This window comes from Marmota monax, unplaced genomic scaffold, assembly GCF_021218885.2.
Source record: "Marmota monax isolate L192 unplaced genomic scaffold, Marmota_monax_Labrador192_F-V1.1 WCK01_AAM20220418_F8-fsc00002, whole genome shotgun sequence".
Taxonomy (NCBI): Eukaryota; Metazoa; Chordata; class Mammalia; order Rodentia; family Sciuridae; genus Marmota; species Marmota monax.
This window is the reverse complement of record NW_026693571.1, coordinates 8,594,899-8,622,593: the sequence shown is the minus strand read 5'-3', so window position 1 is coordinate 8,622,593 and position 27,695 is coordinate 8,594,899. Positions and strand designations below refer to the sequence as shown.

General features: G+C 38.8%; 1 protein-coding gene across 1 annotated transcript in view; it reads left to right on the top strand.

The window, feature by feature from the left end:
* The window catches only part of Mcub (mitochondrial calcium uniporter dominant negative subunit beta), a 130,190-nt gene that overhangs the window by 84,222 nt on the left and 18,273 nt on the right, over positions 1–27,695 (top strand). The window contains 3 exon segments of the mRNA XM_058583778.1: positions 15,689–15,764; positions 16,396–16,566; positions 20,507–20,611. Coding sequence (XP_058439761.1) covers positions 15,689–15,764; positions 16,396–16,566; positions 20,507–20,611 — 352 coding nt within the window.

The window sequence follows — 27,695 nt, the reverse complement described above, 5'->3', positions numbered from 1 at the left end:
ATAAAAACAGATCTCTTGAATCCATTCTCTCTGGCCTCATGATCTCTAGATAGATACCACCAGAAAGATAGGTTTTATCTGATTGACAGATAGATAGACAGATAAATTGATCTCAACTATCAGATCCTCAACTCACAGTAGCAATCAGTGGTTCAAGGTCATCAAGCAAAGACATAAGGGAGAATCAGGTCTATGGAGAGAAAAGCAAGTTGGTTCAGGGCGTGCGGGTTGAGAATCTTCAACTGTCCAGTGAAATAGCTGGTGAGTCTGTCTGGGCAGGCGGCACCAAGAAAGGAGGCTTCAAATTACTCAGGCTCAGTGCTAAATAATCCGCGGAAACTGCTTCTTGGAGCCTGCTCTTATCAGAGCATGCACCGAGCACGGAGCGGCCGAGTTCCAGCTCCCGGAACTGCTCTGGCACAGAGCTAAGGAGCCCGCGGAAACTGCTTCTCGGTCCGGGTCCTGCTGAGTACTGTGGAGGTAAATACCAACCGAGCCTTCGTGGGCAGTGGCAACGAGACTGAGACGGGGATTGTGAGGGCCGGTCAGGACTCACGCGTTGCTTTGGTCACCCGGCAAAGGGAACGAAATGCTGCCATTCGCATGGGATACCAACATGGCAGAGATCTGATGTCATCAGAAAGCGGCGGAGGAGAGAACTTCATCAATACCAGCGGCGACAGAAACAGTTGGTCTCCTGGTAGGGAGGGTGAGTCACAGACACCCGAGTCTCTCTCACTTTGTCGTCGAGCCAGAGGGGCAGAGCGGGGCCACCGCCCGCGCCCGGACCAGGCCCAGCGGCTCGCCAGCGTGGTGGTCGCGTGACCCCAATTGGAGTGGGGGCTGAGCGGAGCCGCCACCCGCGCCCGCAAGGTGGGCAGACCTGCGACCGACCGGCAGAACAGGCCCAGCGGTCCGCGGGCGTGGTAGGAGGGGCAGGACAGAGCCGCCGCCCGCGCCTGCAAGGTAGGCAGACCTGCGACAGACCGGGGGATCAGGCCCAGCGACCTGCCGGCGTGGTAGACACGTCACCCCAATTGGAGTAGGGGCAGAGCAGAGCCACTACCCGCGCCCGCAAGGTAGGCAGACCTGCAACTGACCAGCAGAACAGGCCCAGTGGCCTGCCGGCGTGGTACACACGTCACCCCAATTGGAGTAGGGGCAGAGCAGAGCCGCTGCCCGTGCCCGGAACAGGCCCAGAGACCTGCCGGCGTGGTAGTCACGACACCCCAATTGGAGTAGGGGCAGAGCAGAGCCACCTCCCGCGCCCGGAATAAGCCCAGCGACCTGCCGTCGTGGTAGACACGTCACCCCAATTGGAGTAAGGGCAGAGCAGAGCCGCCGCCCGCACCTGCAAGGTGGGCAGACCGCCGCCCAACCCTGCAAGGAAGACTTTTCAACTATACAAGAGCAATATAAATATATAGGGGGAAAAATTTTCAAAAACATAACAGTTTCACCAAGCAGAAAGAAACGCAAGCAGTATGAAAAGACAAGGAAAGAAAGGACCACAAGCAATGCAGGTCAACTCAACTTTAGAAGAGGTAACAGCTGCAGCAGATGGAATGTCAGATAAAGAATTCAGGATATACATGCTTCAGATGATCTGGAGTATCAAGGAAGACATTAGACAGCAAAATCAGACAATGAAAGATCACTTCGACAATGAATTACACAAACACATCCAGGAAGCAAAGAATCAACTATACAGGGAGATAGAGGTTATAAAAAACAAACAAACAGAAATCCTAGAAATGCAGGAAGCAATAAACCAACTTAAAAACTCAATGGAGAATACTACCAGCAGAGTAGAACACTTAGAAGATAGAACATCAGACAATGAAGACAAAGTATTTCAACTGGAAAAGAACATAGACAGCTCAGCAAGACTGTTAAGAAACCATGAGCAGAACATCCAAGAAATATGGGATAACATTAAGAGACCAAACATAAGAGTCATTGGGATACAGGAAGGTATAGAGGTCCAAACCAAAGGAATGAGCAATCTATTCAATGAAATAATACGAGAAAACTTCCCAGACTTGAAGAATGAGACAGAATCCCAAATCCTAGAAGCCTACAGGACGCCAAATGTACAAAATCATAAGAGATCCACAGCTAGACACATTATAATGAAGATGCCCAACATACAGAATAAGGAGAGAACTTTAAAAGCTACAAGAGAAAGGAAGCAGATTACATTTAGGGGTAAGCCAATCAGGATAACAGCTGATCTTTCAACACAGACTCTGAAAGCTAGAAGATCCTGGAATAACATATTTCAAACACTGAAAGAAAATGGGTTCCAACCAAGAATTGTGTATCCAGCGAAATTAAGCTTCAGGATGGAAGATGAAATTAAAACCTTCCACGATAAACAAAAGTTAAAAGAATTTGCAGCTAGAAAACCATCTCTTCAAAACATCCTCCGCAAAACATTACAGGAAGAGGAAATGGAAAATAACAATGAAAACCAACAGTGGGAGGTAGGACAGTAAAGGGGGGGAAAATAATCAAAGAGGAAAACAAACCATGTTTAGTAACATAAATAAACAAATATGGCTGGAAGAACAACCCATATCTCAATAATAACCCTAAATGTTAATGGCTTAAACTCACCAATTAAGAGACACAGGCTAGTAGAATGGATCACAAAACAAGACCCAACAATATGCTGCCTACAGGAGACGCATTTGATAGGAAAAGACATACATAGGCTGAAGGTGAAAGGTTGGGAAAAATCATATCACTCATATGGACTTTGGAAACAAGCAGGAGTGTCCATACTCATATCAAATAAAATAGATTTCAAGCCAAAGTTAATCAAAAGGGATAAAGAGGGACACTACATACTGCTCAAGGGAACCATACACCAACAAGACATAAGGATCATAAATATATATGCCCCAAACAATGGTGCAGCTATGTTCATCAAACAAACTCTTCTCAAGTTCAAGAGTCTAATAGACCACCATACAATAATCATGGGAGACTTCAACACACCTCTCTCGCCACTGGACAGATCTTCCAAACAAAAGTTGAATAAGGAAACTATAGAACTCAATAACACAATTAATAACCTAGACTTAATTGACATACATAGAATATACCACCCAACATCAAGCAGTTACACTTTTTTCTCAGCAGCACATGGATCCTTCTCAAAAATAGATCATATATTATGTCACAGGGCAACTCTTAGACAATATAAAGGAGTAGAGATAATACCATGCATCCTATCTGATCATAATGGAATGAAACTGAAAATCAACGATAAAAGAAGGAAGGAAAAATCATGCATCACTTGGAGAATGAACAATAGGTTACTGAATGATCAATGGGTTATAGAAGACATCAAGGAGGAAATTAAAAAATTCTTAGAGATAAATGAAAACACAGACACAACATATCGGAATCTATGGGACACATTGAAAGCAGTTCAAGAGGAAAATTCATTGCTTGGAGTTCATTCCTTAAAAAAAGAAAAAACCAACAAATAAATGATCTCATACTTCATCTCAAAATCCTTGAAAAAGAAGAGCAAAACAACAGCAAAAGAAGTAGAAGGCAAGAAATAATTAAAATCAGAGCTGAAATTAATGAAATCGAAACAAAAGAAACAATTGAAAAAATTGACAAAACTAAAAGTTGGTTCTTTGAAAAAATAAATAAAATCGACAGACCCTTACCATGCTAACGAAGAGAAGAAGAGAGAATTCAAAGTACTAGCATACGGGATGAAAAAGGCAATATCACAACAGACACTTCAGAAATTCAGAAGATAATCAAAAATTATTTTGAATCCTTATACTCCAATAAATTAGAAGATAGTGAAGGCATCGATAAATTTCTTAAGTCATATGATCTGCCCAGATTGAGTCAGGAGGATATAGACAACCTAAACAGACCAATATCAATTGAGGAAATAGAAGAAACCATCAAAAGACTACCAACTAAGAAAAGCCCAGGACCGGATGGGTATACAGCAGAGTTTTACAAAACCTTTAAAGAGGAACTAATACCAATACTTTTCAAGCTACTTCAGGAAATAGAAAAAGAGGGAGAACTTCCAAATTCATTCTATGAGGCCAACATCACCCTGATACCTAAACCAGACAAAGACACTTCAAAGAAAGAAAACTACAGACCAATATCTCTAATGAACCTAGATGCAAAGATCCTCAATAAAATTCTGGCGAATCGGATACAAAAACATATCAAAAAAATTGTGCACCATGATCAAGTAGGATTCATCCCTGGGATGCAAGGCTGGTTCAATATACGGAAATCAATAAATGTTATTCACCACATCAATAGACTTAAAAATAAGAACCATATGATCATCTCGATAGATGCGGAAAAAGCATTCGACAAAGTACAGCATCCCTTTATGTTCAAAACTCTAGAAAAACTAGGGATAACAGGAACATACCTCAATATTGTAAAAGCAATCTATGCTAAGCCTCAGGCTAGCATCATTCTGAATGGAGAAAAACTGAAGGCATTCCCTCTAAAATCTAGAACAAGACAGGGATGCCCTCTCTCACCACTTCTGTTCAACATAGTTCTCTAAACACTGGCCAGAGCAATTAGACAGACGAAAGAAATTAAAGGCATAAAAATAGGAAAAGAAGAACTTAAATTATCACTATTTGCTGAAGACATGATTCTATATCTAGCAGACCCAAAAGGCTCTACAAAGAAACTATTAGAGCTAATAAATGAATTCAGCAAAGTGGCAGGATTTAAAATCAACACGCATAAATCAAAGGCATTCCTGTATATCAGCGACAAATCCTCTGAAATGGAAATGAGGACAACCACTACATTCAAAATATCTTCAAAAAAAATAAAATACTTGGGAATCAACCTAACAAAAGAGGTGAAAGACTTATACAATGAAAACTACAGAACCCTAAAGAGAGAAATAGAAGAAGATCTTAGAAGATGGAAAAATATACCCTGTTCATGGATTGGCAGAACTAATATCATCAAAATGGCGATATTACCAAAAGTTCTCTATAGGTTTAATGCAATGCCAATCAAAATCCCAACGGCATTTCTTGTAGAAATAAAGCAATCATGAAATTCATATGGAAAAATAAAAGACCCAGAATAGCAAAAACATTGCTAAGTAGGAAGTGTGAATAAGGCGGTATAGCGATACCAGACTTCAAACTATACTACAGAGCAATAGTAACAAAAACAGCATGGTACTGGTACCAAAACATGCGGGTGAACCAATGGTACAGAATAGAGGACACAGAAACCAATCCACAAAACTACAACTATCTTATATGTGATAAAGGGGCTAAAAGCATGCAATGGAGGAAGGATAGCATCTTCAATAAATGGTGCTGGGAAAACTGGAAATCCATATGCAACAAAATGAAACTGAATCCCTTTCTCTCGCCATGCACAAAAGTTAATTCAAAATGGATCAAGGAGCTTGATATCAAATCAGAGACACGCCGTCTGATAGAAGAAAAAGTTGGCTACGATCTACATACTGTGGGGTCGGGCTCCAAATTCCTCAATAGGACACCCATAGCACAAAAGTTAATAACTGGAATCAACAAATGGGACTTACTCAAACTAAAAAGTTTTTTCTCAGCAAAAGAAACAATAAGAGAGGTAAATAGGGAGCCTACATCCTGGGAACAAATCTTTACTCCTCACACTTCAGATAGAGCCCTAATATCCAGAGTATACAAAGAACTCAAATTATTAGACAATAAGATAACAAATAACCCAATCAACAAATGGGCCAAGGACCTGAACAGACACTTCTCAGAGGAGGACATACAATCAATCAACAAGTACATGAAAAAATGCTCACCATCTCTAGCAGTCAGAGAAATGCAAATCAAAACCACCCTAAGATACCATCTCACTCCAGTAAGATTGGCAGCCATTATGAAGTCAAACAACAACAAGTGCTGGCGAGGATGTGGGGAAAAGGGTACACTTGTACATTGCTGGTGGGACTGCAAATTGGTGCAGCCAATTTGGAAAGCAGTATGGAGATTTCTTGGAAAGCTGGGAATGGAACCACCATTTGACCCAGCTATTCCCCTTCTCGGTCTATTCCCTAAAGACCTAAAAAGAGCATGCTACAGGGACACTGCTGCATCGATGTTCATAGCAGCACAATTCACAATAGCAAGACTATGGAACCAACCTAGATGCCCTTCAATAGACGAATGGATAAAAAAAAAATGCGGCATTTATACACAATGGAGTATTACTCTGCATTAAAAAATGACAAAATCATAGAATTTGCAGGGAAATGGATGGCATTAGAGCAGATTATGCTAAGTGAAGCTAGCCAATCCCTAAAAAACAAATGCCAAATGTCTTCTTTGATATAAGGAGAGTAACTAAGAACAGAGTAGGGTCGAAGAGCATGAGAAGAAGATTAACATTAAACAGGGATGAGAGGTGGGAGGGAAAGGGAGAGAGAAGGGAAATTGCATGGAAATGGAAGGAGACCCTCAGGGTTATATAAAATTACATACAAGAGGAAGTGAGGGGAAAGGGAAAAATAATACAAGGGGGAGAAATGAATGACAGTAGAGGGGGTAGAGAGAGAAGAGGGGAGGGGAGGAGAGGGGATGGGGGATAGTAGAGGATAGGAAAGGCAGCAGAATACAACAGACACTAGTATGGCAATATGTAAATCAATGGATGTGTAACTGATTCTGCAATCTGTATATGGGGTAAAAATGGGAGTTCATAACCCACTTGAATCAAAGTGTGAAATATGATATATCAAGAACTATGTAATGTTTTGAACAACCAACAATAAAAAATTAAAAAAGAAAGGAGGCTTGTATCTCCAAAGTTGCTCAAGTGTGTATATTACTGTTTGATTTTGGACTTTGAACTTTGTGAAGATTTGTTTGTTTGAATTCAGACTATCACTAACCTGGCATATGATAGAGAAAAACAACATGAAAATAAAAGGAAATATTCCCAAAATAAGTGTAGTTATTTTGTTTTGGTAGCAGTGATTGAATCTAGGGGCATGTAACCACTGAGCTATATCTCCATCCTGTCCCCCCCTTATTTTTTGAGACTGGGTGTTGCTAAGTTGCTGAGGCTGGCTTTGAACTTTCAGCCCACCTGTCTCAGCCTCTTGAGCTGCTAGGATTATAGGCATGCACCACCCCACCTGGCCTCCAAAAAGTTTGGTACATTATTAGGGTTCTAGACCTATTAATCATTCTACTATCTAACCTAAAAAGATAAAAATGTAAACAAGCATTTATATGCAAAGATGTTAGAATTTTGTTGTAATGGTAAAAATACTAATAAAACAAATAGAAAATAAACTAGAAGATATCCATCAGTGCTAATGAATAATACTAGATGATGGTGTCAATCATTTTTGTTATCTTTTTCACAAATGCTCTCAAATGAGCATGTCTTCCTTTCTGATAAGGAAAATAGTGAAGTTAGGAGTAGTAATGGAAATGTCCAACAGGTAAACAGTAACTGCTGTTACATGCATAGAATAAGAGTTGAAAGAGCTATTATTTTATGGAAAGTTTTTAACAAAGTAAATTGATACTTACCAAATATAATGATCAGCTCTCCTTTGACCATATGACTCTGTAAGCCTAGCCATCTGTAGAAAGTTGGCATAAAAAGTCAGGGGCTGGTGGAATTGTGGATACGTATTTTCTTCATTTTCCAAAATGATTTTTGCTGCATATGTTTTTCTCCTTTTTCTCTACTTTCCTTGAAAACATTTGTTCTACTAATTTTTTCTATCCTATTAGAAACTATACATATACTATACTATTAACTATGCTAACATACACATGAACTTAATTATAATTAATTAATAAAAACTTAATTATATTTCATAGTCTCAAGTTTTCATTATCTTTGCCCTTCTCCTAAACATGGCAAGAATCTTCACATGTTCTGGGGATCCACTGAATATAACATACCAAATCTTATTTAATTCTCTCCTCTTTTTTTTTTAACGTGAGCTGGGGATCAAACCCAGGCTCTAACATACGCTAGGCAAGCATCCTACCATCGTGCTACATCCCAACTCTTCATTTTAACACAAAAATTTTATTTAAAATTCCTTACAGTTCATAGTTTACCAACATATTTTACAACTTTGTATGTGCCTTAGCCAAATACCACAGACCAGGTGGCTTAACAAGAGAAATTAATTTTCTTACAGTTCTGGACACTAGAAGTCAAGAATCCAGGTGTCATAGAGCCTCTTTGTGGCTTATAGATGGCTGCCTTCTCCCTCTGTCAGTACATGGTCCTTCCTCTTTGGATACACATGTCTCTGTCCAAATCCCCTTATAAGGAACACAGTCATGTTTCATTAGGGACCTTACCATTGCCCTTCACTTAATAACCTCTTTAAAATACAGTTACATTATCGGGTACTAGGGGTTTAGAAGTTTGTATGAATTAGGAGAGGGCACATTTTGGCCCGTAACAGTGTCATCATCTTGCATTCTGCTAACATCTGGGTTTAGTTTCCTTCTAACCACAAAGTTTCTTAGCTAAAGATCTGTGGGAAAGAAGCTATGAGATCTTGCATATCTAAAAATTCTTTCATTTCCTTCAGCCTTAAGTAATTGTCCTTAGCATCTCCTTCTAGGGAAGATTTGCTACTTCTTTCAATGTGTAGTTACTGAGCTCTTCTGAAACCGGCTTGGTTCCAGCTTCCCAGACTGCGCCCAGGAAGCATGCACTCTAGTGGCAGGAAATGGAGTAGCATTTTTGCTGATTTCTCAGGGGTCAACACCCAGGAGTGGAACTGCTAGGTTACATCTAACTGTATGCTTAATTTATGAGAAACTGCCAAGCCTTTTCCAGAATGCTTGTACCATTTTATATTCTCCCCAGCAATGTGCAAGAATTTGTTACTTTTTGTATTCTCAAACTTCCTGCTACAAACTTCTGTGCTCTCTGTCCCTGGTGAAATATTAGTTTTGAAATATTAGTTTTGAAATATTAGTTTTCTTTTCTGCTTACTTAATCCTGTCTAGAATTTATCTAGTACTTATGCAGGTTTTTTACATTTATATTTTTCATTTCTAGAAATCCTGCTTAATTGATCAGAGTCACTCATTTTTAAAACCAATTCTCCCTTTTATCTTTGTGAAAGCCCTAAATATAATTTATGTTAAAGCCAGTTTTGTATAACTCTTATTTTTATTTTAGTTAAAGTGAATTGGCCTTAAAAATAATATGCTGTTTTTTCTTAGCATTTAATTACATATTTTTAAATTTTGGACTGCAGACTTTTAGTAAGTTTGTCTTTCATTCTCTATTTGTCCGTTCCTGGCCAATATTTTTATGTTGCTTCAGCCGGACCCATATGGTCTGAGGGCAGAAAAAGTTCTTAGATCGACAGCCTGTGGTCCCTGTCCTGGGATCTTGCAGCGATGTGACTGGAGATGTCACAGATCAAGCCATAGAATTGCTGGAAAGTTTGGCTTGGTTTCATCGTGGGCCACTTTTGGTGTCTGCTATCTTCAAAGAGTCAAACTATTACTCCTATTCTGTGAGATTAAAAGATAATTTTCAGAAATATCACTATCCCCATAGGGATGACTATGATCTGTTTCTATCTATAGAACATTTCTGACATGTGTGGGGTTTTCCATCACACCAACAACCAATTCCCCAGCTCCCCAGCCACAGGCTGCAATTGATCCTGCAATTCAGTCCTGGCACTGGCATCAGATCCCACAGATGAAGACTCAGTGCCACAAAGCTGTCCCCATTTCAGAAGCCAATCCCAAGTCCTGGGTCTCTTATACTCCAGACCCATGGCTGTGAACCATGTGTCTCTTCTTAGGCTCAGTCATTTGCTACAGCAGTTCACAGGACACAGGAAAATACTTCTCGTACATTTTTTGGTTTGTCATAAAGGATATTATGAAGAATTACAAATGAACAGCCCGATGAAGAGGTAGTTAAGATGAGGTCTAGAAGGGTCCAAGCCCAGGAGTCTCTGTGCTGTGAGGCAAGGTACCCACTCCCTAGCACATGGAGTGTTCAACCCAGAAGTCCTCTCACCCTTGATATCTAAGGGGCTTTTATGTGGGTTTTATCACAAAGGTATTAGAGATATATTGACTCACTTTCCAACCTCTTTCCCTTTTAAAAGTTGGGGGAGTGGAACTGAAAGTTTGAGGTTTCTAATCAAGGCTTGGTTTTTCTGGCAACCAGCCCCCATCCTGAAAGCTATCTAGGATCCCAATAAGAGTTGCCTCATTAGAACACAAGAGGCTCCAAGCACCGAGGAAATTACAAACATCTTACAGACTCTTTGCCAGGAACTGAGGACAAGATAAATTTATTTTATCTGTGGTACTGAGGAATGCACTAGGGGCACTACTATCACTGAACTTCACAGCCCTTTTTATTTTTTATTTTGAGACAGGGTCTCATGAAGTTGCCCACGCTGGCCTTGAACTTGGAATCCTCCTGCCTCATTTCCTGAGTAACTGGGATTTCAGGCATCAGATATTTATTTCTTATTATGCCAGTAATATAAAAATGAACATGGATTAAAGAATTTATTCTACAGTTATGATATGAAGAAACCAGATAGATAGTCTATCTGGTTAAAAGGAAAAATTAAAAACAATAGAAATTCATATGGAGATAGGAATGTTAAGGAGAACTGTAAATAGAGATGAAATTGGTGTTTCCACAGAAGGAAAGTCAGTTACATCACTACCAGACTGTCTAGGATTTACGAACTTATCAGTTACCTGTAGTTTACAAATAGTTGCAAAATGGCTCCAAGCTGATAAAGAAGGGTGGGATTTGAAAACCTGGAAAGCTGTGCTGTGGACAATGCAGAATTTTCCATTGAAACATATTTTTCTGTAGAAACCAGAACCCAACTGAACCTTCACTTGAGTTTTGCTTTCCACTGTGTTTCTCTTTTGCTTTTGGCCTTGAGGCCACATTAATGTCTTTTCAGAGCATGGAGCAGAGGAGGCTCTTATGTGTGTACTTACCCACCATCTTGAGTGGAAATTGCATCTTTAATTAATAATGAAGACATCTGATCTAAAATACAATATAGAGCAGAGCATGGTGGTGCATGCCTGTACTCCTGGTGACTCAGGAGGCTGAGGCAGAAGGACAACAAGTTTGAGACCAGCCTTGGCAACTTAGTGAGACCCTATCTCAAAATAAAACATAGAAAGGGCTGGGAAGATAGTTGATAAAGTGCCCTTGAGTTCAGTTCCCCAGTATAAAATTTATTTATTTATTTATTCCCAAAAATACATAAATAAATAAATTTTAAGAATATGATATAGATCTAGAAGCCAATCAAAATCTTAGTCATTGGCCCCAACATGTGACCGTTATACATCTCTCTACTAATGCCTCTGTCAGCCTAAAATGAATGACAGACCAACTGACTCTCCAAAGCAAAGAGTATTTGGGATTGAAAGGCATGGCAATCCAGGATACACATGCTGTGGCAGACCAAGGGAGTTGGGGCAAAAGGGGCACTCTTTTTAAAGACAAAAAGGAGAAATATACACAGGCCATTTTGAAACAAAGACCTTTAGTTGCAGGGGCTTGTTGCAAGAATCAGGGTCAGCTCATTGATAGAGATGGCCATTGTCAGGCAAGTGTCCTTGTCAAAGTAGCTCATGTGGGATTCTGCAGTTTCAAGGAGTTCCTTACACAGTTTTCATCATAGGCATATGTGTGTGGCAACCCTTCCTGGCCTCTGGCTCCATTTTGTTTGGAGTTGACATAAATGACTTGGTACTAAAAATTCTCACACCTGTCTTCCTTTACAGTGAAGCTCAAAGAGATTTTTTTTGGTGCTGATAACGCCAAGGTCGCGGGTTCGTTCACCGTACGGGCCACCAAATGCCGCAGTCTGGCTGGGCACAATCAGGAGCCACTTGTCAAAAGAAACTAACTTTATTTTTAGAACCACACACGCCAAACAAAACATCCTCTCAGGAAAAACCCTCAGAGCCTCAACTGCCACCACCGGCTTTCCACAAGCCTCTCTCTCCCACACCAGCTTCTCTCCACCTCCCACAATCCTCCTGCTCTTGAGGCCGATTGGCTGGGTCACGTGGGCGGAGCCAAAAAAGTCCCCCAATGAGCAGCTCCGTGGTCTGAAAGGGCAGGGAAACAGCCCAATGAGCATCACCGCAGAGGAGCCAATCAGCTAGATGTTGCTGGGGCCGAGGAGCCAATCAGCTAGATGTTGCTGGGGCCGCTGTGAGCCAATCATCAGCCAGCAGCTGGAAGTTTGCTGGGGCCCCTTTGGCTGTGGCTCTCAACAGTCTTCCTTTACAGTGAAGCTCAAAGAGATTTTTTTCCACATTAATATTTTCCTTTCCACCTTCTTCTAATGATAGCCCTGGCTCACTTTTGCATTGCCAAACGTATTCTCTTCTTTTTCTTACAACCCATATCTTCCTGAGCCCACCTCTGCCTATCAAGGATCACAACCACTGGGGTATCTTGAAGTCGGGTTTCCAGCCTGGTTCTGACTGCAAAACCTATGTTCTTTACAAGGACCATCATCAAATACAGAAGGAAGAAATGACATTAAAGTTGGATTTTGAAAGAAGGACAGGATTTTGTTAGGCAGGATTGGACAGAGAGTCACTTTAACAAGTCAATGGATAAGTAGTTCATTTGGCTGGGGCCCAGGTTCCTGCACTAAGTGCCTTTGAGGACACAGACAAAGGTTTGGAGGTAATTGACCCATGATGTACCTGCTGGACTCATAAACTGTACTTGGTACTTAGTACTTTGTTTCATTTTGTCTTTATATCAGCTTTGTAAGAGAGACACTATTATTTTCATTGCTAACTGAATCTTTGATTCCCCAAAATTCATATGTGAAACTAGTGGCCTTAGGAGTTGAGACTTTTGGGAGTTGATTGGGTCATGAAGTCATAGCCCTTGTGAATGAGATTAGGGCCCTTATAAAAGAGCCCCAGAGAGTTTCCAAGTGCCTTCCACCATGGGAGGACACAGAAGGCACCATCTGTGAACTGAAAAGAGGCCCTTACCAGACATTGAATCTGCCAGTACCTTGATCTTTGCCTTCCCAACCTCCAGGACAGTGAGAAATAAATTTTTGTTTCACATGAGCCACCCAGTTTATGACATGCTATGATAAAATAGTAGGCTACATAGACTGAAACACCCATTCAATTCCTTGAGAAAACAGAATCACAAAGAGGTCAAATAACTTATCTGTGACCTCTCAGAAGTTTAGTGGCTGAATTGAGTTTAGAACCTGCCATGTCAATTCTAACATCACAGTTCTTTCTACTTTATGTAAGTAGAAAAAAGGCTAAGGGATTTTAAGTTCAGCTGTGAAATGATTAGAATTTTCTTTAGCAAAGATATATGATAAAAGAGAAGCTGAGTCATCTTTGGCTCTGATATCTGGATACCTGCCGCAGTCTGGCTGGGCACAAAATCACGAGCCACCACACACCTTGTAGATTCAAACAGCAACTCATTATTCTCGAACTGTCACCGGCACTTTACACACACGTTCTGGGCAAATCCACGTTCTGGGCCAAATCCACACACTCCACCGGGCTCTGAATCCCAAATAACTCTCTGAATCCCGTGAGAACTCAATGGGAACTAAGGAGCGGGGGCGCCTGAGGCAGCAGGATACGCCCTATTCCCAGCAGGGTACACCTTAAACCTGGAACCGCCCTAAACCCAAGGAGCGGGATACTCCCTAATCCCAGCAGGATACACCCTAAACCTGGATCCACCCTGGTCCTTGAGCAAGGTCACCTTACATGCAATGTCACTGCAAATGACCTGGGTCATGCCATGCGTCATACCTACTTGGCAATGGCTCTCAGCAGATACCATTTGAAGGCAGCAGCTGTTGACCAGGCACTACAATCTGGAATTCAAAATTCTAATCCACACAGAAATTTAGCATAGTGCCCTGAAGGGTGTGGAGGGTCTACCACATCCCAGCTACTCAAAGCGTGGTTCTTACACTTAAAACTTCAGTATAACCTTGGAGCTTATTTTAAAAAATTGCAGATATTCACATCCCTACATCAGACCTATTAGAGGGAAAAAAAATCCCTGAGATTGGGGCCTAGGTATCTGTTTCTTTAACAAGACCTCCATGTGATTCTTAAGACATGCAAAATCTTGAGAAAGCCCTGCTATTTTTTCTGGCCACTGTGCCTTCTTTCATCATTTTCTGGTTGTCAGGTAGAGCCTTTTAAAATGACTTCCTCAATAGTAACCAAGAAACATCACTAGCACAGTAAAAGCTGAGTACTACTGTGATTAGGAAAGAGAGATCATTAGCATCCAAGAACATGATACGCACTGTCTTTAGCATTATTCAGACTCTAGCATAGGATTTAATGCATGTAAAGGTGGTAATGTACAGAAAGAAGTCTGAAAGGATATGTACCAAACCACTAACTAAAAGTGACTACCTCTGGGGAAAAAGCTGTGGGATTGTGGAGAAGTAAAGGGAGGGGCTTTAATTTTATATCACCCCCCCTAATGTTTCTGTATTTGACTTTTATACATGCATAATCATTTATATAATTAAACTTTTTTTAATCTCAATAATTAATTCTGATATGTTTTCAAAACATTTCTCTGTTTTATGTGGTTTCACTAAAAGTAAGATTATCACAATACTCATAATCCAAACTTGGAGACTTCTTATGTATATTTATTTATTGGGAGCTGCATCTATTTTAAGAAGTAATCAGCTTTTTTCTTTCTCATCTTGGTAGTGAGTTATAATTTTAGAAATAAAATTCAAATTAACAGTCTTAAATTAATGTGACAGATGATGTTTTGCTGCAACTAATTGCCTATGATGCATTTAATACTAGAAATATGTATTTGAATGTTTTGTTTGATGTACTAATCAGACTCTTGATTTTGAACATAATGAAACATCATTTGAGTCAGTACCATTATCTTTTTTATTTTTGTTAATAGTGTATATACCCTGTTTTTAGTCAAATTTTTTTTCTGCTGTGATCAAAAGACTTGAAAAAACAGTTTTAGAGGAGAAAAAGGTTATTTGACAATCATGGTTTCAGAGTTCTCAGTCCATAGATGACCAGCTCTATTGCTCTGGGCCCAAGGTGAGGCAGAACATCGTGGTGGAAGAAGAAAGCAGCTTAGGGCATGGCCACCAGGAAACAGTATATTCTACTCTCCAGAGACAAAAAATGTATCCCAGAGGCACATCCCCAAAGACCAGCCTCCTCCAGCCAAACCTGTCTGCCTACATTTACCACCCAGTTAATCCATATCAGTAGATTAATGTACTGATTTGGTTAAGGCTCTCATAACCCAATTATTTCTCCTCTAAACCTTCTTACATTGTCTCACACATGAGCTTTTTAATTTTTTATTTTGAGACACTGCCTTTTTAAGTTGCTTATGACCTCACTAAGTTGCTTAGGCTGATTTTGAACTTGTGATCCTGCCTCAAGCCTCCTAAGCCTTTGGAATTACAGGCATGTGCACCATACCCAGCTTTCTCAATGAAAGTTTTACCTGGGCATATTTAGGAAATTGAATTTTTTATTGTGCTTATCATATAAGATTAAAATGATTTCCTAATAAAGACACTTATTTCAGCTTTCCAACTTTTTAAAAAAGAAAATAATCTTTCCTACAGGTTTTTTGTGTGAAGATGCATGAAAATCTGAACTCCTACCCACGGTGCCTTTATAGCACAGCAGAGCCACCTGATGGTAAGCTTTCCTCTCACTCTCTGACTCATTAACTGATTTCCATTCCTTCAAATAAAGCGGGAGTGGAGAGGTTTGAGCAAAATGGACTTTTCCTGCACCTGTCCCACTACCACTAGGTTCTGTTCCCATAATGTCTCCAGTGATGTCTTTTGGCAGATCGACACTCCAGCAATCAGGAGTTACAGATGAGTGGGAAAGTTTCTGCTCTTGAAAACTTAACTCTGCCTGTGTAATGTGAAGACATTAAGCAGGTCATTACAGTCCAGTGTGGTACAAGGTACTGCGAGGTGTTACAGAACGGTGGGGCCTGTGTAGACTGTAGGACATTGAAGGTGCTATCCCAGCAAGGCACAACTTTATGGGAATTCAGAGACTTTCTTCCATCTTCCTTTCATTTTTTTCTCTCCCCCACTCTACCCAACACCCACACCCACCCACCCCCCAACTGGGGATGGAACTCAGGGTCTCACACTTGCTAAACAAGTGCCTTGCCACTCAGCACCATCCCCAGCCCAAATTCAGACAAATTATATATTTAAGTATTCCCTTTAGAATTCTTTAATTTTAAAGTTCTTTTTAAAAGTCTATTTTATGAATTCCTCTATTTTCATCTTTTTTTTTTCCTCAACAGAAATTACAGTTCATTATAGACACGGTCTTCCCTTGATAATACTGACTTTGCCATCCAGAAGAGAGCGCTGTCAATTCGTAGTCAGACCGATGTTGTCAACAGTTGGTTCGTTCCTTCAGGACATACAAAATGAAGACAAAGGTGTCAAAACTGCAGCTGTCTTCACAGCAGGTAGATACATGTTTGTTTTGCAACTTTATCCAAAGGCTTCTCTCTATTCTCTGAGACTTTGTTTTGGTTCTTTACTTTTCTAGACAGAATTCCATTATTTAATTCATTATATAATAGGTGGTTAGCCTTTACTGAGTCCTTTATTATTACATATCCTAACTATTTTAAAATGTAACTTCAGTGAATGTAAAAAAAAAAAAAACCATGGAATAAGTTTCATGTAAATTTAGGTACTTCATAAACTTAACCTGAAATTTTTTTCTCTTGAAAAAATTCTAGTAATTTAAATTTTAAATTTTCAGTAAAATTTGAACAATTAGGATGAAATGTAGTTTCAGTGATTAAAATAGCTAGTGAATAAAAATACACAAATAGCATATTTATCTTTATTATAAAGCAATTATAGCCTAGTATTTGTTTTGTTTGGGGGTTTTATTGTTTTTAGGAACTGAGGATTGAACCCAGAGATGCTTTAACACTTCCCTACATCCTTAGCCCTTTTTTTTTTTTTTTTTGAGACAAGGTCTCCCTAAGTTGTTAGCTAGCCTTGAACTTGTGACTCACCTGCTTGTGATCCTCATATCTCAGCCTCCAGGTTGCTGGAATTACAGGCATGCACTGCCACATCCCAGCTCAGCCTAGTTTGTTGTTGTTGTAGATGGAAAGAATACTTTTATTTTATTTACTTATCTTTATGTGGTGCTGAGGATCTAACCCAGTGCTTCACATATTTGAGGTGAGTACTCTACCACTGAGCTACAGCCCTGTAGTATGTTTTTTGATAAAATTCATTCTGAGGGAAAAACTATACATATATATTTTAATACTAGGAGAAGTGATTTGTTATTTAGACTTTTTAAATTTCAGCTGTGGCTGTTACATTCTCATGGTTTGAAATGATCTTAGACCAGCTGCCTAAAATAAAGAATAATTGCCCCAGTCCAACTTTGAGAGGTACAGATATAAATGAGTTAACTAATCTGCAGCTATTTTATTTTATTTATTTATTTTGGGGTGGCTTACCAGAGCTTTAATTCAGGGGCACTCAACTACTAAGCCACATCCCCAGCCCTATTTTGTGTTTTGTTTAGAGACAGGGTCTTACTGAGTTGCTTAGAGCCTTGCTTTTGCTGAGGCTGGCTTTGAACTCAACACCCTCCTGCCTCAGCCTCATGAGCAACTGGGATAATAGGCATGTACCACTGCTCCTAGCTTGCAGCTGTTTTATTATAATATTAAATACTTAGTGTAAACTTATTTAAAAATTAGATCACTGTTGCAGTTTAGATAGAAAACAAGAGAGTTAAAAACTCCTGCCCTTTGGAGCTTGCATTTTAGGAGAAGAAAGAAATAACATAAAGCAATAAATTATATATTATACTAAATAATTGTAATGGAGAGAGAAAAGTAGGGGGTGGGAGTGCAGGAGGGTGGGGGGTCTTACAAGGTCACGTCTGAGTGAAGACTGGCAAATGAGGAGCCTTGCAGATGAGTGGAGAGTTCTGAAGGGGAGACCTTGAGGTAGGAGCAGACTCCTCCTTGGCTCTAAGGAGGGAGCTGGGTGGAAGGAGAAGGGTTGGGAAAGGCTTGTCAGTTGTTGTAAGGACTTTAGATTTAAGTGGATGGGGAGCTTTCTGCCTGCTAAAACATGGATCAGAAAGTAAGTTTTTTAGCCTTGTGGCCACAGTGAACTTCTCAGTACTTCATTCCTATACTAGACAGATCCACTCCCCCAACCACCCAGCCCCAGCCCTGGTGTTCCCGTGCTTTCCCTGCAGGGTAGGCTTGCCTTCCTGAGCTTCCAGGGACAGGCAGATGCACACCTAAAACTCAGATGGGGTTGGCTCTGAGCAGTGCTTACCTGGTGATAGGTACTTGATAAGTATTTGTTAAATGAATGAAATGAGAGGTAAAAATAATGAACCATGTTTACCCTGATTTGTTCCAGAAATTAATTTGAATACCTTTGAAAGCAGAGACTTTAAGACTTTTCTCTAAGAGATTGAGGAAAAGGGGGCTCTTTGGATCTAGAGAAAACACATTATTGGAGATTTAAGTGGATAATGCCCAAGAATATATGAAAAATTTGATACTGTCATTAGCTTCTTAAAAATGTTTCTTGTCAATCTTGTGCTGTCTTACGTTTGCATAAAGGATAATGTAGTAACTCATTTGAGAAACCATATTCAGTTGATTTCTTTTTATAGAAATATTTTCAGAAACTGGTTTAAATGTAAAATTTAGATATAAATTTTTAAATGACACTTGGAAAGTCAGATAAAACAATTAGTGTGTTACTTTTTTTTTTTTAAGAGACTCTGTGGGTGGAATTTGCTTGTGTTTAATTTGGGCTTGAAAAGAGTGTTCTGAGCCTGTCACAGTTTTGCCCATTGTGTGGGCTGCATTATTTGGCAATTCTTATGAAAATGATCTCACTCCAACTGATGAACAGGAACCCAAACAGCCAAATTCTAGAAACCGACCCAGGTGTAGACTTGACATGCTGCCTTATAGAACAAAAGAACCACAGAGAGTCAGATAGGAGGCAGGCAATCAGGTTCGTCCTGATTTTACTAGCAGCGTTTGTGCTGGTACACATATTAATGTTGCTGAAATAGTTGTGGTTGAATGCAGCCAAGCAAACATCTGGCCAGGATAAAATATCCATCCAGCATTTTCCTGCACTTTATTATATGTAATGTAGTATATGTGGACTGTTCTGTAGGAAAAAAATGGTAGAAAGAGAAGTCTCTACCCAGCACCAGTTTTCTGCTTATTGCTCAATGAATTTGCTTTCTTAACACCTGAGTTGCACTAAAGCTTAGTTAAAAAATAAATAAAATAAAATAAAGATTGGCTATATGAGAAGCTGTGCAAAAGCACATTGAGGTTAAAAATTTCCAAGATTTTTTTTTTCTGAAATGTCCCTAGTGCTAAACTAAAAACTTTTGAGACCAAGAGATTTCTAAAATAAAAGTGTTTATTAAGTTGATGCAGATGCTTGCCAGAAAAAAGGACCAGATTCTAGGACAGATTTCCGTAAGTACCAGCAGTAAAGCTAAGAGAGTGGTTGGAAAAGTGTCTGCTGAACCTGGAACTAAGAATATTTTTATAATAAAAATTTGGAGAGGAAGTTTAAGTTGTTTAAGTTGAACCAACATTGACTGTAGAAAAGGGAGTAGGATAATATGTGGTAGCTGTAGGTAGTCAACTGTAATAGGATTTAAATCAAGGTTTTAATATATGTTCAAGAATATGAAAATCTTTCATTGGTTTCACCTGCTGCTGTTAACAGCTCCTCCAACCCTAGGAGTGCTCTGAGTCACATCCCCAGCCCTTTTTAGTTTTCATTTTGAGATGCTGTCTTGCTAAACTGCTAAGGCTGGCCTCAAATTTGCCATCCTCCTGTCTCAGCTTCCCAGGTAGCTGGGAATATAGTCAAGAGCCACCACACCCAGTGGTTTTGTCTATTTATCGCATGTGGAAAACAGTGTGGGGAAAACAGACCAAGATTGCCCAGGAGCAAACTGGAGGCTGTACCTCAAGGTGGCCACAAGGAGATCAAGCTGAATCTGTACACACCCATTAGATATTGCCTCTTCTACCTCCCCAGTCCTACCGAGAGTTCCAACCTCCCCTGAATCTTTGCATGAACTTTGCTGAGACAGTTTCAACCAAGGACATTAACCTGGGCTCCAATCCAACTGGTACAGTGGGAGAAGAGCGCCTGCCTGTTTCTTTTGGTTCTATGAAATGAGAGCTGAAGCAAAGGAGAAGTTCCCTCAGTGACAATAGTGTGAGTTTAGGGGCGTCATCCAAAAGGCAGATGTGTCCACTACTATATTGTAAAAACCTGAGTGAGTTGTTTTTTGTGTGTTGGGAAATGGTTCTTGTTGTTCTAAAACAAAAACTTATTTTTGCGTTATGCCTTCCCTTTCAGATGGCAATGAGATTCCAGCCTCAACTTTGATGGATGTTTTGCTAATGAAAGATTTTAAGCTAGTCATTAACAAGACAGAATATGATGTACAGTGTCCTCAGAATGGTAAGAAACACAGTTCTCCAGCTACCTTAACTTTTCCCTTTAGCTTTGACTTTTACAAGGTACTAAGCAGAACTTGTTAAAGACAGAATTCTTGCTAGTGATATAGCTCAGGGTAAAGTGCTTGCCTAACAGGCATGGGCCCCAGGTTCAATCCCCAGGACTGCAAACAAACAAACAAAACCCAGAATTCCCTGAGGTATTCCACAATGGTGACTTTTCTCTTGCCTTAAGCTGGATAGTTTTTCTCTGATGTTTTACTGTGAGAATCTGGTAATGCTCCTACAGGTAAAACTCACAAAAATGTGGGCATGACCTCCAAGACTGGGCCTGTTGAGTTTTTAAATCTCAAAAGAGTTGTTTACACTGAGGCTCCAGAAGTTTTTCAGTTATAGTCAGGTGTTTCTACTCTGGTATCAGTTCTTTGCAGATTTCTGCTCATGGGTTTCTGTTCTCCCATGCTGTGGTTCTCTGTATCTACCTCTCTTCTCAATTTGGGGGACAGTGGTTTGTCTTGCAACCTCAGTTCTCAGTTTTGTGTGAGTGTGTGGCAGGGGGTGCTGGGGATTGAACATAGGAGAACTCTACCAGTGAGCCATATCCCTACCCCTTTTTATTTTTTGAGACAGGGTCTTGTTGAGTTGCTGAAGCTTTGAAGTTGTTATACGCTCTCCTCAGATCTCCAGAATAACTTTAAAATTTAATTAGTTCTAATCAGTTATACATGATAGTAGAAAGCTCTTCGATTCATTGTACACAAAAGGAGCAGAATTTTTTGCTTCTCTGGTTGTACATGAAGTAGAGTCACACCATTTGTGCAATCATACATTTACCTAGGGTAATGATGTCTGTCTCATTCCACCATCTTTCCTACCCCCTTACCCCTTCCCCCCTCGCCCCATCCAAAGTTCCTCCACTCATCCCTATCCTAGCCCCCCATTATGGATCAGTATCCACTTATCAGAGAGAACATTCAGCCTTTGATTTGGGGGGATTAGCTTACTTAGCTTAGCATGATGTTTTCCAGCTCCATCCATTTACCTGCAAATGCCATAATTTTATTCTCTTTTAATGCTGAGTAATATTCCATTGTGTATATGTACCACAGTTTCTTTATCCATTCATCTACTGAAGTTGCTTTTCCACAGTTTAGCAATTGTGAATTGTGCTTCTATAAACATTGATGTCTGCCTCACTATAGTACGCTGTTTTTAAGTCCTTTGGGTATAAACCAAAAAGTGGGATAGCTGGGTCAAATGGTGTCCAGAGTAACTCTTACAGATCTAAGAAGAGTTGTTGATTTTCATTTGTTTAGATTTTTATTTACTGTTACAATGGAATGAGGACTCTCAAGCTCCTATAAATGCCAGTTTGGAAACTGGAAGCCTTAATCAGATTTTTCCCCTCTTTGGTATGGATTTTTGAGCCCAGGGGTTCTTTACCACTGAACTGCATCCCATATGTTTTATTTTTTATTTTGAGATAGGATCTGTAAGCAAAATAACCAACACGGTTTTGGCACCATTATGAAAATACAAATAGCCAGGATGGAAAACCTCAAACAGATCAGCAGCTTCCCTTTATTCCACAGCAGAGTCAATCAGGTACTAAAAGGGGCTCATTTTCTGGGTACGAAAATGGCCTGCCAGTTACAGAAGGAATCTGAGTTTTATAGTTTACAATGAGAGTGGTTTAATCATTGGCAACTTCAGACATGTTGGTTTGGATAGTCAGGAAAGAAGTTTTAAGAAGTCTAGAACTCATCGTCACTGGGAAAAGCTCAGAACTTTTTTCACTGCTTATCTTCTATTTGCTTTTCTCCTTCCAGGACTCATCTGCAATGGGAAAGGGTAAAAGTCCAGGGCCGTGTTTCGATATCTGCCTCTTCCTTTCAGGAGCCATTGTGACTGGGAAGGGATGAATGTTTGCTTTTGGTGGAGATGCTGAAGATGAACCCAGGAAGGGATGAAAGTTTGCGTTTTCCCTGGGAGGTGAAGATTGTTAGTGGGAAAGGACTTACTGGGCGAGGTTTAATATTTGGCTAATTTCCCTCCCTCCTTCCAAGCCACACTGTCTTTCCGTTTTGCCCCCAGGACTGTTTTATAGGAATATTAATTTTTCATAACCCTTCAGGACCTCCCTAAATTGCTGAGGCTGGCCTTGAATTTATAATCTTCCTGCCTTGGCCTTGTCACTGGGATTAAAGGTGTGTGCCACTGTGCCCAGCTGGAAGTCTTAATTTTTTAAAGAGAGATTTTCTCTTCATTTCTCACAACAGGTTGAACATCTCTAATATGAAAATATGAAACATTCCAAAATGTAAAACTTTGAGGGTTGATATGACATATATTGAAAATTCCACGCTTGACCTCCTGCTAAAGGTTGTAGTCAAAACGCAGGTGCACTAAAAATACCATGTAGGGGCCAGGGGTGTAACTCAGTGGTAGAATCACTTGCCTAGCATGTTAAAGGTCCTGGGTTCAATCCCCAGCACTATTTTAAAAAAGAGAGAGAGAGAGAGAGAGTGTGTGTGTGTGTGTGTGTACACACACATATATGTGTGTGTACATATATACATGCATGTGTGTGTGCATATATAGTATAAAATTACCTTCCATCTGTGTATAAGGTGTATATGAAAAAAATTTTATATTTTAATCTGGACCCAATACCCAAGATATCTTATTACATCTATGTGAATATTCTAAAATTTAAAAATAACCCCAAATTTATAATACTTTTAGTCCCAAGCATTTTTTCTCTTTCCACATTATTTTATTGGTACATAATGGTTATACATAGTGATGGGATTTGTTTTTACATATTCATACATGCATACAATAGTACAATATTATTTGGCCAACCTCACTCCCCAGTAGTTCTCCTCTCCCTCCCCCCTTCCCAACTCCTGGTCCTTTACTGATCTCCCTTTGATTTCATGATATCTCTGCTCCCTGACCTTTGTTTTCCCCTCTAGCTTCCACATATGAGAGAAAACATACGACCCTTGACCTTCTGAGTTTGGCTTATTTTGCAAATGACATAATTTCATTTTTCTTTATGGCTGAATAGAACTCAATTGTATGTAAATGCCACATTTTCTTTATTCATTCATCTGTTGATGGACATGTAGAATGGTCCATAATTTAGCTGTTGTGCTGTCAGAAATATGCATGTATCACTATAGTATGATAACTTTAATTCTTTAGAATAAATACTGAGGAGTGGTATAGACACATTATATGGTAGTTCCATGCCTAGTCTTTTGAGGATCCTGTTTATTTCCATATTTGTTGTACTGATTTACAATCCCAACAATAGTGTAAAAATGTCCAACATCATTAGTAATTATGGAAATATAAATCAAAATTATACTGAGATTTCATGTAACTCTAATTAGAATGGAAGCCATTGAGAATACAAACAATAATAAATGCTGGAAAGGATTTGAACATTTTTTTTCATATTTCTTTTTAGCTGTTTGTATTTCTTCTTTGAGCAGTGTCTGTTTAATTCACATGCCCATTTATTAATTGGAAAATTTGGGGGTTTGGTGTGTGTTTGTTTTTTAGTTCTTTTTATATTCTGGGTATAATCCTCTGTCAGAAGAGTAGTTAGCAAAGGTTTTCTTCCATTCTGTGAGTTTACTTTTCATATTCCTAATTGTTTTCTTTGCTGTGTGGAAGCTTTTTAATTTGATACCATCCCATTTATGAATTGTTGGCAATTTGTCCTGAACTTTAGAGGTCCCATTGAGAAAGTCATTGCCTGTGCCTATGTGTTGGAGTGTTGGGTCTACATTTTTTTCTAGGAATTGCATATTTTCTGATCTGTTTCCTAGGTCTTTGATCCATTTTGAGTTGATTTTTGTGAGAGACAAGGGTCTAGTGTCATTTTTCTACATATGGATAACCAGTTTTCCCAGCACCATTTGTTAAAAAGGCGGTCTTTTTCTCCAATGTATGTTTTTGGCACCTTTCTCAAGGATCAGATGACTATATCTTTGTGAGTTTGTGTTTCTATCTTCTGTACACTGGTCTATGTGTCTGTTTTTATGCTAATACCATACAGTTTTTAATACTATAGTTCTGTAGTATAATTTGAAGTCAGGTTTTTTGATGCTTCAAACATTTTGGAAGAGGATGGGTTTGGCTTAGAATTGCTTTGGCTATTCTGGGCTCTTATTCTTCCAAATGAATTTTAGGACTGTTTTTTGTAGTTCTTTGAAGAATATCATTGGTATTTTGAATTTGTATACTGCTAACATTTAATTAAGAATTTTCATATCTGATAGGTCAGTGATAGAACACATATGTGTATCCAAGGCCCTGAGTTCAATCCTAAGCATCTCTATATAAATCATCAATGTCCTTAATACATTGAAAAAATTAGTCAGTGGTCAAGTATCCCCAATTGTGGTCTCTATATTTGTTCAAGATCAGGTAAAGTTTATACATTGGTTTAAAGAAAAGAATTTTTGCATTTGAGTTCATCAGGATATTGGACTAGAGTTGTCCTTCCTTGCTGTGTTCTCTGGTTTTGGTGTTTGATACTGACTTCAAAAAATGAACTTGGATGTGTTCCATCCCTTTCTATATCATGGAATAGCTTGAGGAATGTTACATTAATTCTTCTTTAAGCGTCTGGTAAATTTAGTTGAGAATCCATCTGGTCCTGGGCTTTTCTTTATTGTAAGACTTTATTACTGCTTCTATGTCATCACAAATTATTGGTCTGTTTAGCTTTTGTATGTCTTCTTGATTGAATTTTGGTAGATCATATTTGTCTAGAAATGTATCTGTTTCTTCTATATTTTCCAATTTATTGGAGTTAAGTTTTCAGATTGGTCCCTACTGATCCACTGGATTTCTGTGATGCCTGTAGTGATTTCTCCTTTTATTTCTCTAAATTTATTAATTTGGGTCTTCTCTCTTTTTCTTTTGATTAGTTTGGCTAGGACTTATCAATCTTGTCTATCTTTACAAAGAACCATTTCATTGATCCTTTATATATTTTTTTATTCTCTATTTCATTGATTTCAGCTCTGTTCTTAATTATTTAAAAAAAAATCTTCCTTCTACTAATTTTGAAATTGGTTTGTTCTTCTTTTTCTAGGGCCTTGAGATGCATCATTAAGTTGTCTTTTTAGTATACATCTGATTTTCTTATGTAAGCACTCATAGCTATAAACTTGTCTCTTAGAGTTTCCTTCATAGTATTCCAGAGGTTCTGGTATGTTGTATCAATATTTTCATTTGAGTCTTAAGAATTTTTAAATTTCTCTCTGATTTCTTTTATCATCCACTCATCATGCAGAAGTGTATTGTTGCATCTCCATTTGGTTGTGTAGTTTCTGTAGGATTTTATTGTGTTGATTTCTAATTTTACTTCATTATAATCTGATAAGATGCAAGAAATCACTTTTCTTTGTTTGCTAAAAGTTGCTTTGTGGACTATATAATATGGTCTCTGTTGGAGAAGCTTCCATGAGCTGCTGAGAAGAAAGTGGATTCATCTGATGTTAGATGAAATATTCTATACATGTCTTTTTAGTCTGTTTGATTGATAATATTTTTTTCAGGTCCAAAGAGTCTTTATTGACTCTTTGTGTCTGGATGACCTATCTTAATGATGATAGAGGTATCCTCAAATCACCCAGTATTATTGTACTGGGGACTATCTGAGGATTCAGTTTAAGTAGTGTCTCTTTTATGTAATTTGTTACACCCCATATTTGGGGCATAAATATTTATTATTGTTATCTCTTCTCTATGTATTGTTCTCTTTACCTGTATGAGTTATCTTAGTTTTTTATTTCTTCTATGTGAAGTATTTCTCTAAGTAAGTTCTATAGTGCTGGCTTAGTAGTCGTGAATTCTTTTACTTTCTACTTATCTTGGAAGGTTTTTATTTTCTTTTCAATTTTAAAGGATAGCTTTGCTTGATATAGCAATCTTGATTGACAATTATTTTCTTTTAGGACTTGAAGCAGATCATTCCAAGCCCTCTTGGCATTTAGAGTTTGTGCTGAGAAACAATGATATTGATTAGCTTATCTCTAAATATGATCTGATGTTTTCTGAGGCTTTTAAAATTCTATCTTTATTCTGTATGTTAGGCATATGTCATGGAGAGTTTCGTTTTTGATCTTGTCTATTTGGGGTTCTGAATAATTCCTGTATCTGGATGTCCATTTCATTCTGAAGGTTTGGAAATTTTTCTGTTATCCTTTCTCTGAATACACATTGTCCAGTCCATTAGCCTGCATCTCACAACCCTCCTCAGTTTTAATGATTCTTAAATTTAGTCTCTTAATGTCCCAGAGTTCTTGTATATTCTGATCATGGTTACTTATTTTCTTTTCTTTAATCCTGTCTGAATGTTCTTGGCTGGCCACTTTGTCTCCAAGCTGTAAGATTCTGTCTTCAGCATTTTCTACTCTATTAGAGAGACTTTAAATTGAACCCTGTATTTGATTTATTGTGTTTCATTTCCAAGATTTATTTTTCAATATCTCTATTTCCTTATTAAATTTTTCATTCATGTCCTGTTCTGAATTCCTTAATTCATTCAATTGTTTTTCTGTTTTCTTGGAATTTGTTAATCATTTTTATAATTTTTATAATCATTCTTTTGAATTCTTTATCTGGTATTTCATCCACTTATTTGGGGGTAATTTACTGGTAAATTATGAACTTTAGGAGGTGTCATGTTATCTTGTCTATTCATGTTTCTTGTATTCCTGTGTTGGGTTTTATGCATCTATTAGAATGTATTTCTGTTCCACTGTGTAGGCCTCTTAAGGGTACGGCCTTCAGTTACCAAAGTGTTCTAGAGTGATCTATGTTGAGATTCTTTTGTAGGTATGGTATCCACAGCCTTTGTGTTGATGCTCTCTGTTTTTGCTATAACAGTGAATATACATGAGTGGGACCTGAAGGCCCATTCCTAGCAATTTCTACTTATGGAATTAGTTTGGGTTTTTGTCTTTTCTATTGTTTGTATTAAAGTATTGCTTAAGTTTGAGAGTTGTTAATTTGTGAGTGGAGCAAGATGTGCTGTCTTTTGGCTGAATAGCAGTTTCCAC